This window comes from Culex pipiens, chromosome 3 (assembly GCF_016801865.2).
Source record: "Culex pipiens pallens isolate TS chromosome 3, TS_CPP_V2, whole genome shotgun sequence".
Lineage (NCBI taxonomy): Eukaryota > Metazoa > Arthropoda > Insecta > Diptera > Culicidae > Culex > Culex pipiens.
In genome coordinates, this window is record NC_068939.1 from 78,760,564 (window position 1) to 78,779,522 (window position 18,959).

At 37.0% G+C, this 18,959-nt stretch overlaps 2 protein-coding genes across 2 annotated transcripts; both read left to right on the top strand.

Moving 5' to 3' along the window:
• The first annotated feature begins 3,352 nt into the window (after nt 1-3,352).
• Nucleotides 3,353-11,048, top strand: LOC120424810 (clavesin-1-like). The gene is made up of 2 exons (XM_039589027.2): nt 3,353-4,400; nt 10,669-11,048. The coding sequence occupies exons 1-2, from the start codon at nt 3,651-3,653 to the stop codon at nt 10,927-10,929; spliced, it is 1,011 nt and encodes a 336-aa protein (XP_039444961.1). The 5' UTR covers nt 3,353-3,650; the 3' UTR covers nt 10,930-11,048.
• A 229-nt stretch (nt 11,049-11,277) lies between these two features.
• LOC120424811 (retinaldehyde-binding protein 1-like) lies at nt 11,278-12,667 on the top strand. Its single transcript, XM_039589028.1, has 2 exons — nt 11,278-12,247; nt 12,306-12,667. The coding sequence occupies exons 1-2, from the start codon at nt 11,435-11,437 to the stop codon at nt 12,570-12,572; spliced, it is 1,080 nt and encodes a 359-aa protein (XP_039444962.1). The 5' UTR covers nt 11,278-11,434; the 3' UTR covers nt 12,573-12,667.
• Nucleotides 12,668-18,959: the final 6,292 nt, after the last annotated feature.

Below are 18,959 nucleotides of genomic sequence, written 5' to 3' on the forward strand. Positions count from 1 at the left end.
GATGGATTGTTCTCAACCTGTGATTCTGAGATTATTTGTGAGAAAATACTTCCGGAGTAAATTTTCAAAAGGGCGACAGCTTTAAAAAAAAAAATATGAAAATAAATAATTCGCGGGACAACATATTACGATCAGAAAAATAAGGTTTATCGTTCTGAACAATAAAACAACAATTTAAACCTAATGTTTGGACCCAATCGGGGTAATACAAATCTAAATTTTGGAGTGATTAGTTCAGTAAGATTTCAACACATAATATTTGAATAAGACAATTTATGAATTTTCTATTTCAAATAACACCAAAAATGATTGGATTGGCTTAAATTGACCATTGATATTTTTCCGTTACACGCTCGAGATCCAGCTTCAAAACTACAGTGAGTCAAATATTTGTCCGTATCAACTATTTTTATAAAATTGCTATTTTATTTTGTAAGAATCTCTACTGAACAAGTTTCATCAATATGTGTTCAAAATATACATAGTTTTCATCTTTTTTATTGACATTTTTTGACCAAAAATACAAAAAAAAACTACCTCTTGCAATTTGAAGCACCAAATTTCGTCCACTAAAGCCCGATTACGAGTCCCTAGTCTGAAATTTGAAATTTTCAAATTGGGTACTAAAACCCTATGTAAATTTTTATGTACAACGGTAAAAAACACGATTAAAAACCATTTCTGATCACTTTTTTTTATTTTTATGCAACATTTTTTCGATGGATCAACTATGGTCCCCTTGGAACGAGCTATCAAGTAGGACCTTTTCTGTCAAGAAGGACCGCGAGGTTAATTTTTCAAAATTGATTTAAAAATCCATTTTAAACTCTCAAAGGGTTATTTTACTCAGAAAAATAAGCTTTATCGTTGTAAAGAATAATATCAGCAATCTAAGCTTCATTTTAGGACCCAATTCCCCAAGCAAAACATTCTGACCCAGGACGGTACAGAAATTCTCAGCACGAAAAGTGAAAATTTCAAATTTTAGACTAGGGACTCGTAATCGGGTTATACTGGACGAAATTGGATGCTTCAAATTGCAAGAGGTGGGTTTTTTGTCCTCTATCTGACCACCACAAAATTTCCCCCCGAGAGGTTAAACCGGTTCCAAGACAATCCGGATTGTTTAACGGTATTGTTCTGAAACAGTATTTTTGGTCGAAAAATATCAATAAAAAAGATGAAAACAATGTATATTTTGAATAAATATTGTTGAAACTTTTTCAATAGAGACTCTTACAACATAAAATAGCAATTTTATAAAAATAGTTGCTTATAAACTAATGTTTTGATAAGTTTTACTTAAAAAACTAAATTCAAACCAATTTTTAATAAAAACTAACTAAACGAAGTTATCAGAAGTTCAAAGTTGTCACAAACTGGCTAGAGGTACTCCCAAGTTACCACAAGCACTAAATTGAAGTATTAATTCAGTACTAAATCAGCACTCGAATGTTTTGAAGTAGTAAATAAGCTTTGCGAATGCCTCATAGTACCAAAACTTTGCAGCATTACAACTGGCATTAAATCACCATTTACGACCTTGAAAATGAGCTTCAAAGCATTTGATGTTTATCAACAAAGTAACCCATCGATACGGGAAACATTACAGCCAGACATGCTCTTATTGACTTTGATCCTCCTCCCTTCATACCGTTCTAATAAGCGAGCGGGCTAAGGCGCAGTTCCCCCAGTGTGCATAAGTTTTAATTTTGCGTGAACTGGGTTCAATTCCCGCCGATTGAAGTGTTTTTTTTTTGTTTTTTTTTGTGGAAAACTGCAGCCTGTAATTAAGCCAAATTTTTCAAGACATATGTCCAAAGGACAAAGGACATTATCAAAAGTTCTCTGGTAAATTGAATGACTTTTCTTACAAGCAATAAGCTGCTTTCCGGAAGTCTAATACACATTGTGAAATTTTGCCAACCGTAGACCACCAACTAGTTTACGTTAGCCGTTAGCCAGTACTTGTCCCTATTAACCCCAAGCCTTCCGTAATTGATTGTACTGTACTTGACTGGATGGCCGCAATTTGCTGAGTGATTCGTCAATAATTTTCGTTCAACGCAATGACAACGGGTTTCTCTCATGAACCAGAAACTCGAAACAGCAGAAAGAAAGTCTTCCTTAATGTTCAACGATGAATGCATCAACCACATCGATTAAAACTTTCAAAACAAACACTTATTTCAGAATACCTCAGTTGGCTGGCGCGCATCCTGGAGATCGACGAGAAAAATGCAAGAATAACATCAAAGTGTCACACTCACACATGACACGCAACAGGAGAAAAAAAAACAAAGGAGGCCCACCACCAAGTGTGTGGAGCAGCTAGTTGTCCTTTTTTTCCCCCAGCCAGTGAGGCATTGAATCAGCATCACTGTGCGAAGTTGACTTTATAGCTGTCGGCCACCATTGCTAGTACCAACCACTAGTGTCTTCCTTTTATCTACAAGGACTTCGCCGCCCTGGGCTTCTAAGTGTATGAAAGTATGGCACGGAGCGACGGCGCCGAATACCCATATTTACACAAAGAATTTTAGAGCGCCCGCCGCGGGATTCGAACCGGCGACCTCTGGGTTGTGAGTCCAGTGCGCGGTCCGATTGATCCACACGGGCGGGACCATCACTGTGCGCCACTTGAAATATTTCTCAAGGGAAAAGTGCTGATTTAATGTTTTGAAGCATTATTTGCTGGTATTAAATGCCAATATAATGCTGATTTAATGCCGCTATTTAGTGCCTCGCGGTTACTTGGGCTAGTATTTGACTCAGAAACATAAATAAATTCACTTAAATCGATCAGATTTTGTACTTTTACTAGGGGTACGGACAATTATTTGACCTCTTTTTTTTTACTTTTTTCAGTAAACTATTTTTGTATTTTTTTAAGAAAAAGTTTTTTGCAAATCCAATAACAGTGTCTTTAAGAGGACATTCTGTCGCGTCGATTGATGTATACAACATGGCACTTTAGTCGAATTTTATGTACTTTTATATCACAAACATTTTCCGTACGGCGGGGGGGGGGGGGGGTACGGACAAATATTTGACTCAATGTACTTTTCATAAATCGATTTAAATGTTTGTTCTGAATAAGCCTTTTTTTATTTATGCTGTTCTTTACTACTGGTGCAACTCTGTACAACTTAAAAAAATCTAGTTTATTGCTGTATAGGTACCTAAGAAACAGTAAGTTCAACTATTAAATAAATAAGGTATCAGGTGAGGAAGTCATTGACGTTTCATACAGTTGATCATGTGAAAAAAAAAACTCTTTACTATCAAAAATAACAGTCCAAATCAGCTTCACACTTAACCACAACTCACATATCTTTCGGTGACCGGCGATCGGCACTAGTGACCCCTCAAAATCTCACAAGTTTAAGATACTATACTGTGTGTATGTGTCATTTCCTGGCCAGCAAAAACATTACAACAATCTACGCTCAAGAGAAACGCAAACTTTTTATAACAACCACCTTCGAGTCACTGATCCGCCAAAGTAAATCAATAGCTTGACCTCCCGCCGAGAAAGCCATAAATGCAAGTCTTGAGCCCGCGACCGAGCTTAGTCCGTGTTTTATCGTGTGTCGCGAGGGGTGTCGTTTTTGGGGAGTGTTTCGGAAAAATTCGCGTGTGCAGTCGCCATGATCAGTGGAGTTGGTTTGCGCTTCGACGTGCCCAGCGTGGATAGGGCACCGGAAGTGTACGATGACCGGGTGTTCGAGTTGGACGACCAGTACCAGATGCTCGCGCAAAAACTCGGCGAGGACGATCTGGTTCGGGAGCAGAGCATCCAACAGTTGCGCGAGTGGATCGCCAAACATCCCCGGATCAGGCATTGCCGTACGGATGCACCGTTCCTGTTGCGTTTCCTGCGCAACAACAAATACTCGTTCATGAAGGCCGCCAAAATGTTGGAGTGTTACGTGACGGCCTTGACCGTGAACAAGCGGTGGTTGACCAAGTTGGACATCGAGGCGGATCCCGATCTGGAGCACCTCATCGACTTCGGATACATTTTCCCGTTGCCCCAGCGTGACGCTAAGGGGCGCATTGTCCTGTTCAGTTCGTCGGGTGGTTTCTACGCGAACCCGCACAAACCGTCGATGCACGCCGTGGTCAAGATAAACCACATGGTCACCGAGATATACCTGGATACGAACGAGGCTCAGTGCGCCGGATTTGTGTTCGTGTACGACATGGAGCTATCCGACATCAACGTTCTGACCAGTTGGCTGTCGATCATGGAGATCAAGCAGCTGGTTCAGCTCACGAACAACGCATCGGCAGTGCGCATCCAGGAGCTGCACTTTATCAACACGCCCAAAACGCTGCGAAGCATTGCGAACTTGGTGCTGCAGCTGATGAGTGAAAAGATCCGGAGTCGAGTGTTTGTAAGTTTGATTTCGAACTCGATTTCGGTTGCCAAGGTTGAATGTGTTGGACTTGTTTCAGCGGTTTGAATTCGAAGTGCTTTTTTGTCCCAAAATTCGGTTTAATTTCGTTGAAAATGGCACATGAATAAAGTTTCCTTTGGCAATTTGTCGCAGTTGCAGGTTGTGTCATGACAGTACGATCAGAGCGGAACTATATTTCATTTATCTAAAGTGACAACATCGCAATTTTATGAATCTGTGGAGATCAAAAGGGTAGGCATTGAAAGCTGCAGCTGACATTCTTAACTCAATTCAGCCCAAATTCGACGTGCGGCAAGAAAGCACGAACACGATGAATTGAGAATCTGATGAATTACGGGAAACAGCAATGTTCTTCATGAGTGAAAAAAATGTGTAGCCTTTACATAAAAATAATTGTTCCTGAATAATTTGACTGCTCAAGATTTTTTAGTTTTGTTTTTGGGTAAATTTAATTTAAGAGCTTTGAAGGTTTATTTGTTACTTTTTCCCTCCAGTCCATTAACTCGATTCCTTAAGCACCCACAAACACTGTTCCCAACTTTGAATTAATCAGCTGTTTAAAGGTCGTCCACATCTTAGCTTAGGATAATAATTTCACAAAAATATTGCTTTAAAAACGTAATAAATGAAAAGAAATTATCTCGGGTCCCGGGTAAACGGTAATAGCGAAATTTATGCCATTTCAACAACAAATACTGTTAAAATAACAAAAAGTGTTATGGCATATTCTTGCAAAATCCATTTGCGCATAAGAGTTTGATAACATTTTTCGTTATAATAACAATTTGTTTTATTGGTCTGATATTGATCGAAATCATAAACAACTTGGGAATAACATTTTTTGTTATGGAAGAATAACTCCAACTGATAGGATGATCGGATTAGTTGTTAAAATAACAAAATATAAATAACAAAGATTTGTTCGAAGGATAACTAAAAATGTTATTAGTCTGTTATTATAATAACAATCCAATATCAGAATAACGAATATCAAAACTTGTTATAAATAACATAAAATGTTACTTGCCTAGTATTTTCAAGTATCGAAAAATGTTATCTTACGTTATTTCCGTCTTCTCGGTGTATTCATTTGACCTTATAACTTTCAGTAGAATTGACCAATTTAGATGCTTCTAGTTGCAAAATATCCAGATTTGTCTATATTTTGAACTGTCAGCTGGGGGACAAATATAGTCCACTTCTACTGGAGAAATTCCAGATTCCAGATTTTTGGTCAATATAAAAAGCGCTTTTCCACAGTACAATGTCGGCAATGATACAAAACTTCAAGGAATCATCCTGTGTAATTCTCCGTCAACTTACACAGCAGTTGCCCCGACCCCTTTTCGATTTGCCTGAAACTTGTCCTAATGGGTAACTTTTGTCTCTGATCACGAATCCGAGGTCCATTTTTTGATATATCGTGACGGAGGGGCGGTACGACCCCTTCCATTTTTGAACATGCGAAAAAAGAGGTGTTTTTCAATAATTTGCAGCCTGAAACGGTGATGAGATAGAAATGTGGTGTCAAAGGGACTTTTATGTAAAATTAGACGCCCGATTTGATGGCGTACTCAGAATTCCGAAAAAACGTATTTTTCATCGAAAAAAAACATTAAAAAAGTTTTAAAAATTCTCCCATTTTCCGTTATTCGACTGTAAATAATTTTGGAAAATGTCATTTTATGGGAAATTTAATGTACTTTTCGAATCTACATTGACCCAGAAGGGTCATTTTTTCATTTAGAACAAAATTTTTTATTTTAAAATTTCGTGTTTTTTCTAACTTTGCAGGGTTATTTTTTAGAGTGTAACAATGTTGTACAAAGTTGTAGAACATACAATTACAAAAATTTTCATGTATAGACATAAGGGGTTTGCTTATAAACATCACGCGTACTCGCGATTTTACGAAAAAAAAAGTTTTGAAAAAGTTGGTCGTCATCGATCATGGCCGTTCATGGTCACCCGCGACAGACACGGACGACGAAACAAATAGAAACGCAAAAAGTAGCTTTTTCAAAACTTTTTTTCGTAAAATCGCGATAACTCGTGATGTTTATAAGCAAACCCCTTATGTCTATAAATCAAAATTTTTGTAATTGTATGTTCTACAACTTTGTAGAACATTGTTACACTCTAAAAAATAACCCTGCCAAGTTAGAAAAAACACGAAATTTTAAAATGAAAAATTTTGTTCTAAATCAAGAAATGACCCTTCTAGGTCAATGTAGATTCAAAAAGTACATAAAATTTCCCATAAAATGACATGTTCCAAAATTATTTACAGTCAAGTAACGGAAAATGGGAGAGTTTTTAAAACTTTTTTAGTGTTTTTTCGATGAAAAATACGTTTTTTTCGGAATTCTGAGTACGCCATCAAATCGGGCGTCTTATTTTACATAAAAGTCCCTTTGACACCAAATTTCTATCTCATCACCGTTTCAGGCTGCAAATTATTGAAAAACACCTCTTTTTTCGCATGTTCAAAAATGGAAGGGGTCGTACCGCCCCTCCGTCACGAGATATCAAAAAACGAACCTCGGAATCGTGATCAGGGACAAAAGTTACCCCTTAGGACAAAGTTTCACGCAAATCGAAAAGGGGTCGGGGCAACTTTTCCCGATTTCGTGTGAGTAGGTAGAGAATTACCCTCCTAATACATCATCCTGCAAAAATAATTGGGAAACCGGATCCGGTTCCAATTGGACACCAATTGACATCAGTTTAGTGCACCGTTTCCGGATGAAACCTGTTCCGATGCCCCAAAGGTCTGGACCATGTCAATTATTTTTGCAGGATGATGTATTAGAGGAAATTCTCGTATGTTTGGCAGGTTAAGCACTCACTCCTAACTCCATCCAATTTGCCGATTTTCACTATCTAAACAACTAATTTTCAAAACATTTGATATAAACTTGCTTGCTCACTTCTTATTGAGCGATTTATCACTCGATTTCAGTTGAAAACGTGTTAAATGAGCTGTAATTGAATGTTTAAGTGCTGATTTGGCAACATTAAAGGCACAGTGGAATTAGATGCTGTTGTGGGTGCTGGATGATTCTTTGTTGTTTTGTTTCATAGACAAATCTAGATCAGGCCATGAAGGGTTAAGCCATTCGATGAAATACCAGCAATTTTTGAAAACCATGCCAAATTTTAAATAAAAACATATTGCAATAATTGCAGTTTTTGCCGTTTATTGCAATATTATTGCTGCAAACATAAGAGCTGTTGATAATTATTTTCAAAGTTAATCTCTTTTGTCAATGTCGCACTTACAGAAATTTTGAGGGTGTGTCAAGATAGCACGACAAGAATGATACGCCTTTCATATGAGGAGTGACAACAATGCACGGTGTTTTTCGGTTACTATTGAATATCTCAGGATTTGGACCAAAATCGTTGTGTGACATGATAGCACGACAACGACGACATGACATGACATGACATGACATTGTACTGATTCTTCTTTTGGTGAAAATGTCGTTTCGGATGGCTTCGTTTTGGAGATATTTTACCGAATGATTCGGATACTGAAATAATAGCTAAATCGTAAATTCAGCCGATTGAAACATTGCACATGCATATTGTTCTTCTAATTTCAAAAAAACGTATATTTTTCATACACAATTATTCCAAAATTATATTTTTTTGAATTTATTTCAGGCAGATTTTAGAGTACCGTAAACTGGGGTCAATCGAGACGCATGGGGCGAATTGGTACAGCAGTTTTTACCATCCCGGGCAGACGTTAATAACATAATTAATAATACTTCAATAACAAATCCTGTTAAAATAACAAAAAGTGTTATTATTTTATCCTGAAGTTCAACTTCAAGAAGAAAACATAATAACAGTTTCTGATAAAATAACAAAATTTGGTATTGAAGTGATATTATTTTGAAAATGTTTAATAACACGCTAATAAGAGGAAATGTTATACATTTCAAAAACTCTCCTAATAACAATATTGGTTATTCGTTCGGTATACTGACTTAGAAATATAATTACCATAAATCGCACAAATGGAAAAGTTTCTAAGTGCCCATAACACAATCTGTTATTATTTTTATCTTTTGTTAAATATGTTTAGATCTTTGGTATAATTTTGTCTAATTTTGTCGGGGTCATTATTTTGGCCATGAAATGGGGACCTTAAGCTAAAATTATTTTAAAAAGTTGAAATTTTGGAAGTTGATTTTTTTATTATTTGATATACCCCCTAAGGGACTTAGCTAAAATTGGCTAGAACTATGGGATAATCTTGAACAATTTCGTCGGGGTCATTATTTTGGCCATGAAATGGGGTCCTTAAGCTAAAATTATTCTAAAAAGTTGAAATTTTGAAAGTTGATTTTTTTTAATTATTTGATATACCCCCTAAGGGACTTAGCTAAAATTGGCTAGAACTATGGGATAATTTTGACCAATTTTGTCAGGGTCATTATTTTGACCATGAAATGGGGTCCTTAAGCTAAAATTATTCTAAAAAGTTGAAATTTTGGAAGTTGATTTTTTTAATTATTTGATATACCCCCTAAGGGACTTTGCTAAAATTGGCTAGAACTATGGGATAATTTTGACCAATTTCGTTGGGATCATTATTTTGGCCATGAAATTGGGTCCTTAAGCTGAAATTATTCTGAAAAGTTGAAATTTTGAAAGTTGTTTTTTTTTAATTATTTGATATACCCCCTAAGGGACTTTGCTAAAATTGGCTAGAACTATGGGATAATTTTGACCAATTTTGGCCCGATCATTATTTTGGCCATGAAATGGGGTCCTTAAGCTTAAACTATTCTGAAAAGTTTAAATTTTGAAAGTTGATTTTTATTAATTATTTGATATACCCCCAAAAAAAACTTTGTTTAAAATGGTTAGAACTATGGGATAATTTTGACCAATTTCGTCAGGGTCATTATTTTGGCAATGAAATGAGGACCTTGAGCTACAACTATTCTAAAAAGTTGAAATTTTGAAAGTTGATTTTTTTAATTATTTGGGGACTTTGCTAAAATTGGCTAGAACTATGGGATAATTTTGACCAATTTCGTCGGGGTCATTATTTTGGCCATGAAATGGGGTCCTTAAGCCTAAATTATTCTAAAAAGTTGAAATTTTGAAATTTAATTTTTTAAATTATTTTATATATCCCCTAAGGGATTTTACTAAAATGGGCTAGAACTATGAAATAATTTTGACAAATTTCATCGGGGTCATTTATTTCACCATGAAATGGGTTTTCAAGTTAAAATTAATCCGATAAATTTAACCTTTTAGAGTTCATTTTTTTAAAATTTTGTTATGTTCCCTAACGGAATTGATTTATTTATTGAGAATTTTTGAAGTGTGAATAACAAAAACTGTTATTATTTTCACAGAGCCAGGAAGTCGGAGCTGACGTTGAAGTTCGAGCAGGAGTGAGACCTCGGAGACTGCATCGGATTCAGCAAATTTTCAGCAACTTTTACTTGGAGTCGGAATCTGTGAAGTCGGGTATTTTTGGAGAGCTGAAGTCGTCGTTGACGTCATATCCTGCATCCAGAGTCGGAATTGTCTTCAAAGTATGGATTCAAAGTCACTTGGAGGTACCCGACTCTGTAGCCCTGACTAGTACAGAGGAGTTATGGCAACTGCAGGTTTAGTTGCATATTACAACTAAACCAAAACAATAACTTTTTTTGTTATGGAGACATACCAATTCAATAACATTTTTTGTTATTATGATGCTCCACCTCTCCGCACTAAATAACAAATCTTGTTATTCCTTCATGATTCCTTCTGTGTTATTGGTTTGTTATTGCAATAACAACATAATAACAGTTTAAGTTATTCTTCGAACAAATCTTTGTTATTGATTTTTGTTATTTTAACAACTAATCCGATCATCCCAATAACATATTTCGATCTTCTCACAATATCAAAAACTGATCTTCCCAAGTTATTTCCGTCTGCTCGGGATATTGGAGCACAATATTTTGATTTTTCTGGTTGGTTTCGGTTAGAACAAACTCAGACCAACGAAATGTGTACATCCAATTCCAAATTTAAAACCATTAAATGCTCTAAACACTGCTGTCCCTATTCAGACTATAGTCCCGATTCACCCCAGATGACGGTACATCCAGTACAAAATTTACGGTACCGTGAAATTTCAATGTCTTGTGATTGACATTCTGTGAAATTTCATATTTAACCTATATAAATCACTTGCCCTAATTATGACTTCTTTATTTTCCAGTGCCACCGATCGCTGGAAAGTCTATATGAAGTGGTGGACAAAACGATGCTGCCAAAAGAATTCGGAGGCACCATTCCGATGGTGGAAATGTCCACCGGGTTCAAAAAGCTCTGCCAACGGATGCGCCAACGCTTGTCGGCGCTAGACGAGATGCAGATTGAGCTGTCCGACAAGGACAAGGAGGACGACGCTTGGCGCGTTTCGGAGGGTGGATCGTCGTCGGGGGTTGTTGGATCGTTCCGGAAGTTGGAGGTGGATTGAATGGTGGGGGAATTCGGACGATTACAGAACTAGTGTTAAATATTTACTGAAAATGGAATCATACATAGTGTCGCGTTTCGAGCTTTAAACATAATGTATACTAAACAAATAAACGCTTAGATGCAATAAAGTTAACTTAAATAAAAAATAATATTCCTTGTAAACTCTTATTAAAATCTTTGTGTTATATCAAACTCGAATACAACATCTGAACCACTTGGCCTCTACTGTATTCTGACTGACGTTAAGTTTCTCGTCATAACAAGAACTTAAATTGGATCAACATAATAACCTCGCATAGATGATTCCTAAGAGAGGCTTTGAAGTGGTCTGAAAGAAACGGGACAGTGCACGGCGTCATCACAGATCAAATTACAACCTACCCACTAAAACGAAATTTGTCACGTCGCTGAACTACGTCTAAGCGTTTTTTTGTAGACCAGTTACATCGACGTCACTCTTCTTGAAGGTACAGAAGTTATTTTAAGCCGTTGATAGTGGCTCCATGAACTCAGTTGCTTGCGAGCGGTTCAGGTGGTTTCGTTGTGGTATTGAGTTCAAAGTTTCTTCTTTAGACATGGCTTCTGATGACAGCTTCCTGAATGAAATACCTAGCTTAGAGAAGGTTCCCGATCAGTACGACGACCGGATTGGTGAAATGAGTGAATTTTATCAGAAAATAGCCGCTGAAGAACTTCACGAAAGTGAAACCATTCGGGAACAAAGTTTAAACCAATTACGTGACTGGATTGCGAAGCACCCCAACATCCAGAAATGTCGTACGGACGCTTTGTTCTTGTTGAGATTCCTGCGCAGCAAAAAGTACTCCTTCAACGCGGCTTCCGAGTGTCTGGAGCGATTCCTGGCCGCCCGTATGGTTCATCCCCACTGGTTGACCAACCTGGACATTGAAGACCCCGAGTTAAACGCCCTCGTGACCGCTGGATATCTGTACCCACTACCGGAACGAGACGCCCACGGTCGGACGATAACCTTCAACGAAACGGTTCAGTTCGATGCAACAAAGTTCAAGGCATCCCACGCGACACGTGCCCATCAGCTGGTCTTTGAATCGCTGTACGATCAGCAAGAAGTCCAGTGCGCTGGCATAGTGCACGTGTACGACGTCTCCGGCATGACCATGGCCCAGCTCAGCTTGATTTCGCTGAACGAGATCAAGACCCTGGCGGAGTACATGGCCAAAGCGACGCCGTTGCGTATCCGGGAGTTTCACTTCATCAACACCCCGGGAGCAACGCTGGCGCTGGTCAACATTGTGCTGCAATTTCTAAGCGAAAAGCTTCGCAAAAGAGTGTTTGTAAGTTAACTTGCGCCTTACAATGTCAACAAATCTCATATTTCCCCCCTCTTCATAGTGCCACCGAAGCTGGGACGAGTTGTACGCCAAGGTGGACCGGAAACTGCTTCCTAAAGAGCACGGCGGACAAACGTCCAAAGCCGAGTGCATCGAGATCTTCAAGCAACGCTGTCAGCGGTTGCGCCCCAGAATGCTGCAGATGAACGAGTTGGCGCTGGACATCAGCAGCAGAGACGAGTCAAAGCACTGGCGAAGCGAATCGAGCACCGATGCCGAGCTGGAGGCGGGAGCGATCGGGAGCTTCCGGAAGCTGGCGGTGGATTGAAAGGGTGGTGGGAGTTTCCTGAGCTTCATGTAAACTTCCTCCTTGTCCGAAAACTTTTTACAATACCTTAATAAACAAGTTCATGTTCTAGTTAATCCAAAGTGTATTTGAATACAGATCTTAAAGTCTACCACAGTTACAACATGATTTTACCAAGTTCACGTTTATGGTTCATAACAATGTGGTGTCGCTGAGACTCTTTGGCAACATTATGAATGTTTAAGGTCACTTATAGGATGTTCTAGGTTCTTCAAAGAGTCCTGTAATACAGAGCTTGAAGGATACCATCGTAACAACACAATTCTACTAAGTTTGCGTAATTAATATAAAGTGATGTTCCTAAGACCTTTTGGCAACATTTTTCACCTTGGGATCAACAACAAGATCTGTAGGTATTTTAGGACACTTTAGAAGACCCAGAAAGTGGTCAAAGGAGTTAATATTATTGCCAATTAGTCCTAAACATAACAAACAAATTATTTTGCGTAAATTCCAAAGAAATATCGAGAAATCGACGAAATAAAAGCATACCCGAGTAGGGGTAAATAACACGGGAATACCAAATTTTGTGTGACTTGGGCAAATAACAGTGACCAAAATGTGCCCTTGGTTGCCCAGTAATAGATGGTAAAATACCATGAAATCATATTAAAATCTCGTATGTGGAAGGGCACAACAATACCAAAACATGTATTTTGAAATTGGATTGAAATTCACCGAAATTCAACGATTCGTCGATTGACAGTTATCCCGACTTAGAGAAATTTCCACGATTTTTAAAAATTTCTTAGTTGGTATATAAGATAAATTTATTTAAAAAAAAACTGAAAATCAGCTTAAACATTTTTGGGTTCCAAGTCATTTTATCGCAAAATTAATTATCTTATCAAAATAGGTAAAAAATTTCCCATAGTTTTAGAGGAATTTGATAAAACACTTTAATTCCAAAATATGGTATCCTGACTTAAAAAAATTTCCACAATTTCAAGTCAATTCTTTAGGGGGTAGCATAGCATAGCATAGCATAACGGGTCTGCACCACGCTGTAGGGGGTGCAACAATGGTCAATTCAATATTCTTAGACAATTTGATGGTTGCCCGGTACAACCAAAAGCATCTAAGAACGTAAATTTCCACACTGTGCTCCGAGGCTACGCCATACAGTCTCGTGGGGATTTGGGAGGGGATGTTTTTGTTGTTCACTAGTGGCAAAAGTGCAGGGAACCCATGCGACTTTTAAAAGTGAACGGAATATTTTTGGGAGGTTTGGAATGGGGGTTAGGAGAATTTCATCGGGCCGATGAAAATGGTTGATTGCGTCATGTATAAAATGTTTTGGAAGTTTGTGTGTGTAAGTGTAAGTGTGAGTCTGTAGTGTATTATCTAAAAAACATATGGGTCATTCCATCTCAACTGTGCACGAAAAAGTGCAAATTTGAAAATTACCCTCTCCGATCCTGCTCAAATTTGGCAGCGCTGTTAATACTATCAAAACATTGAAGAATCCCGAATTTCATCCAAATCGGACCACCCCCTCCATTTTTGTACCTCCCCAAAAAATTGACTTTTTGGCGATTTTTGACCAAACCTCCTAGTTTCAAACGGCGATAGCTCAGGAACCACAAATCTCAGAAGGTCGGTCTTAGACTCAATTTTGAAGGAAATTGGACGTAGAATCCATTTCCGTGATCAAAATTTTGATTAATTTATTTTTTCTACCTGTATTGCGCAATTGAAAACTTTAAACGGCCGTATCTCAAAACACCCCAACTTATTTTTTTGATTTGACCTCACCATCGTGTTCCCCGGCCAATTTTACATAAGAATCACTTATCGACAGAAATGAATATGTTTCGTTCCAGAGATATCGAATTTTAAAGTTTTGTGTTTTCGAGATTACCTACATCAGCTTCATTCGCCGCATCTGCTAGAAGCACACAGGCGAGCTGATCAATAACTGCTACCTGGTGTTCTGGGAGATGATTAATTTAATTTATATTTTTATAATTTTACGCAAATATTTATTCAAATGGCTAATAGGGGAAATTCTCGTATGTTTGCCAGGTTAAGTCCTCGCTCCTAGTTTCATCCAATTTGCTCATTTTCACTATTTGAACAACAAAATTTGCAAAACTTTTGATAGAAACTTGCTTGTTCACTTTTCATTGAGCTATTTATCACTCGATTTCAGTTGAAAACGCTTTTAATAAGCTATGGCAACATTAGAGGAACGCTGAAATTAGATGCTGTTCCCCTACCTTGATCAATCTATTTTTGTGAAAGGAATATTTATTGGGTTATTTTGAATGCACCGTTTTTTACGTGTTGCTAACCGTTTTAGAGTACCTTCGAGGCCATGACTAGGGCCTTTGTCATGGGCGGTAGCAAAATAGTGCCATTCAGCAAAACCCCAAAACCTGCTTTATTATTATTATTATTATTATTATTATTATTATTATTATAGTTTATTATTGACACTTTGCCATAATTTGGCAAATCTGATTTATGGTTTAAAAGATTGATCATATTAAATCAATTTTTATATTGTGAGCCAGCTCCATTTGATTAAATGATGATTTTGGTCAAGCTACATTTAATAAAAAAAAAATCCTTATACGTGAGGACAGCAGCCGTATTGTGTTCCAAGAAACTAAGAATTAAAGAAGAAAAAAAACTGTAGTTCGGACGGTGTCAAAATCATCGCAACTAAATTTGGGGAATTAGCCACTTTGCAGCAGATCAAACTTTGTTATTTTCTTAAATTTTTGGTGGAGTATGAAAAGGATTTCTGGAAGGTATCCAGAAATCCTTTTCATACTCCACTAGAGTGCAACGTATAAACAATTTTTTTTTTCATATGTTTTACTCAATAATGTATCGTGCACTTATTGTTCAGTGTTACTAACAAGATTTCATTTTCCTGCTCGCTTCGTCGGATTCCAATTCTGCCCTTAACTGTGTGTCGTTATTACTCTATCCTATGGGTTAGCACAGAAATTCACTTCATTATTTTTTTTGATCAGATACACATTCGCGATTAAACTCCAGATTCCTACAGTGTCATACAGTTATTTTTTGCCCAATTTGATAAAGATTATTTATGATGAAATATTATTTCAATAAATGACCAGGTAGCAGTTATTGATCAGCCCGCCTGTGTGCTTCTAGCAGATGCGGCGAATGAAGCTGATGTAGGTAATCTCGAAAACACTAAACTTTAAAATTCGATATCTCTGGAATGAAACATATTCATTTCTGTCGATAAATGATTCTTATGTAAAATTGGCCGGGGAACACGATGGTGAGGTCAAATCAAAAAAATAAGTTGGGGTGTTTTGAGATACGGCCGTTTTAAGTTTTCAATTGCGCAATACAGGTAGAAAAAATAAATTAATCAAAATTTTGATCACGGAAATGGATTCTACGTCCAATTTCCTTCAAAATTGAGTCTAAGACCAACCTTCTGAGATTTGTGGTTCCTGAGCTATCGCCGTTTGAAACTAGGAGGTTTGGTCAAAAATCGCCAAAAAGTCAATTTTATGGGGAGGTACAAAAATGGAGGGGGTGGTCCGATTTGGATGAAATTCGGGATTCTTGCATGCTTTGATAGTATCAACAGCTCTGCCAAATTTGAGCAGGATCGGAGAGGGTAATTTTCAAATGCTGTTCCGCTTCAGATGGAATGACCCATATAGTTTTGTAATGATAATAAGTAATATAATAAATATAATCAAGATGATACCAGGAAGCTGTAAAAATAGCCATAATTTAAAATACAAATGCTCCAGATGGTTCCCTTGCTGTTTAAATAAGTGTCGTTAGTTTATGCCATTTGATCATATATGTTATGAGTAATGGAAAGATAAAGGAAAATGAGTAGAATAAGGAATAATTTGAACATTTATGACCCTCCACCGCATTCTACGTCTAAACCACTCACTATTCCTGCATGCACAATCCTGATAACGTAAATAATTGAATGAATTGATTTTTATCCACTATGTAAACAAACACAAACTTCCGCTCGCACTGATGGAACATAATTAAATCATTTCAAGTCATTTCTTTAGGGTAAAAAAAAATTTCAAACTTGATTTTAAACATTTTTGAAATACATTACATTGAGACATTATTTTAGCGCAAAATTTATTATTTTCCCAAAATGGTCAAAATTTTCCTATAGTTTCAGAGGAATTTGATAAAACACTTTAATACCAAAATGCGGTATCCTGACTCACGGCGTGTTTTCTGGGCAACCTTAAGGAGAAAAAATAGTCATCGCTACTTTCAAAAGTGTGTTATAGGAAATTTTCTCAGCTTTCCAATGCTTCTAAGAGCGAAATGTTTCATCGGTAAATTTCTGAGATATCTCTATTTTAAGTTTTTACTTTTAAAATCCTTAATCATTTATTGGAAACTTTTAAATAACAGTCCAGGGAACTTGTCAAATGATGTGTTTCATGTGGGTCATTCCATCTGAAGCGGAACAGCATTTGAAAATTACCCTCTCCGATCCTGCTCAAATTTGGCAGAGCTGTTGATACTATCAAAACATGCAAGAATCCTGAATTTCATCCAAATCGGACCACCCCCTCCAATTTTGTACCTTCCCCAAAAATCGACTTTTTGGCGATTTTTGACCAAACCTCCTAGTTTCAATCGACAATAACTCAGGAACCACAAATCTTAGAGGGTCGGTTTTAGACTCAATTTTGAAGGAAATTGGACGTAGAATCCATTTCCGTGATCAAAATTTTGATTAATTTATGTTTTCTACCTGTATTGCGCAATTGAAAACTTTAAACGGCCGTATCTCAAAACACCCCAACTTATTTTTTTTATTTGACCTCACCAACGTGTTTCCCGGACAATTTTACATAAAAATCACTTATCGACAGAAATGAATATGTTTCATTCCAGAGATATCGAATTTTAAAATTTTGTGTTTCCGAGATTACCTAAATCAGCTTCATTCGCCGCATCTGCTAGAAGCACACAGGCGGGCTGATCAATAACTGCTACCTGGCCATTTATTGAAATAATATTTCATCATAAATAATCTTTATCAAATTGGGAAAAAATTGACTGTATAACACTGTAGGAAACTGGAGTTAAATAACGAATGTTTATCTGATCAAAAAAATGAATGAAGTGAATTTCTGTGCTTACCCACAGGACAGAGCAATAACGACACACAGTAAAGGGCAGAATTGGATTCCGACGGAGCGAGCAGGAAAATGCAATTAATCTTGTTAGTATCACTGAACAATAAGTGCACGATACATTACTGAGTAAAAAATATGAACTAAAATTAATAAAATTTGTTGATACGTTGTACTCTAGTGAAGGACGATCACAAGGAGTAGGAAAAGGATTTCTGGAAAGTATAAAACTGAAAAATGTAAGAAAATCACAAAGATTGATCTGCTACAAAGCGGCTGATTCCCCAAATTTAGTTGCGATGATTTCGACACCGTCCGAACAACAGTATTTTTTTCTTACATCATTCTTGGATTCTTTTAATCAAATGGAGCTGGCTCACAATATAAAAATTGATTTGATATGATCAATCTTTTAGACCATAAATCGGATTTGTCAAATTATGGTAAAGTGTCTATAATAAACTATAATAATAATAATAATAATAAAGCAGGTTTTGGGGTTTTTGCTAAATGGCACTATTTTGCTACCGCCCATGATGAAGGCCCTAGTCATGGCCTCGGAGGTACTCTAAAACGGTTAGCAACACGTAAAATAACCCAATAAATATTCCTTTCACAAAAACAGATTGATCAAGGTAGGGGAACAGCATCTAATTCCAGCGTTCCTCTAATGTTGCCATATCAGCGCTTTGGCATTCAATTACAGCTGATTAAAAGCGTTTTCAACTGAAATCAAAAGTTTTGCAAAAATTGTTGTTTAAATAGTGAAAATGAGCAAATTGGACAAAACTAGGAGCGAGGACTTAACCTGCCAAACATACGAGAATTTCCCCTATTAGCCATTTGAATAAATATTTGCGTAAAATTATAGAAATATAAATTAAATTAATCATCTCCCATAACACCAGGTAGCAGTTATTGATCAGCCCGCCTGTGTGATTCTAGCAGATGTGGCGAATGAAGCTGATGTAGGTTATCTCGAAAACACAAAAGTTTAAAATTCGATATCTCTGGAACGAAACATATTCATTTCTGTCGATAAGTGATTCTTATGTAAAATTGGCCGCGAAACACGATGGTGAGGTCAAATAAAAAAAATAAGTTGGGGTGTTTTGAGATACGGCCGTTTAAAGTTTTCAATTGCGCAATACAGGTAGAAAACATAAATTAATCAAAATTTTGATCACGGAAATGGATTCTACGCCCAATTTCCTTCAAAATTGAG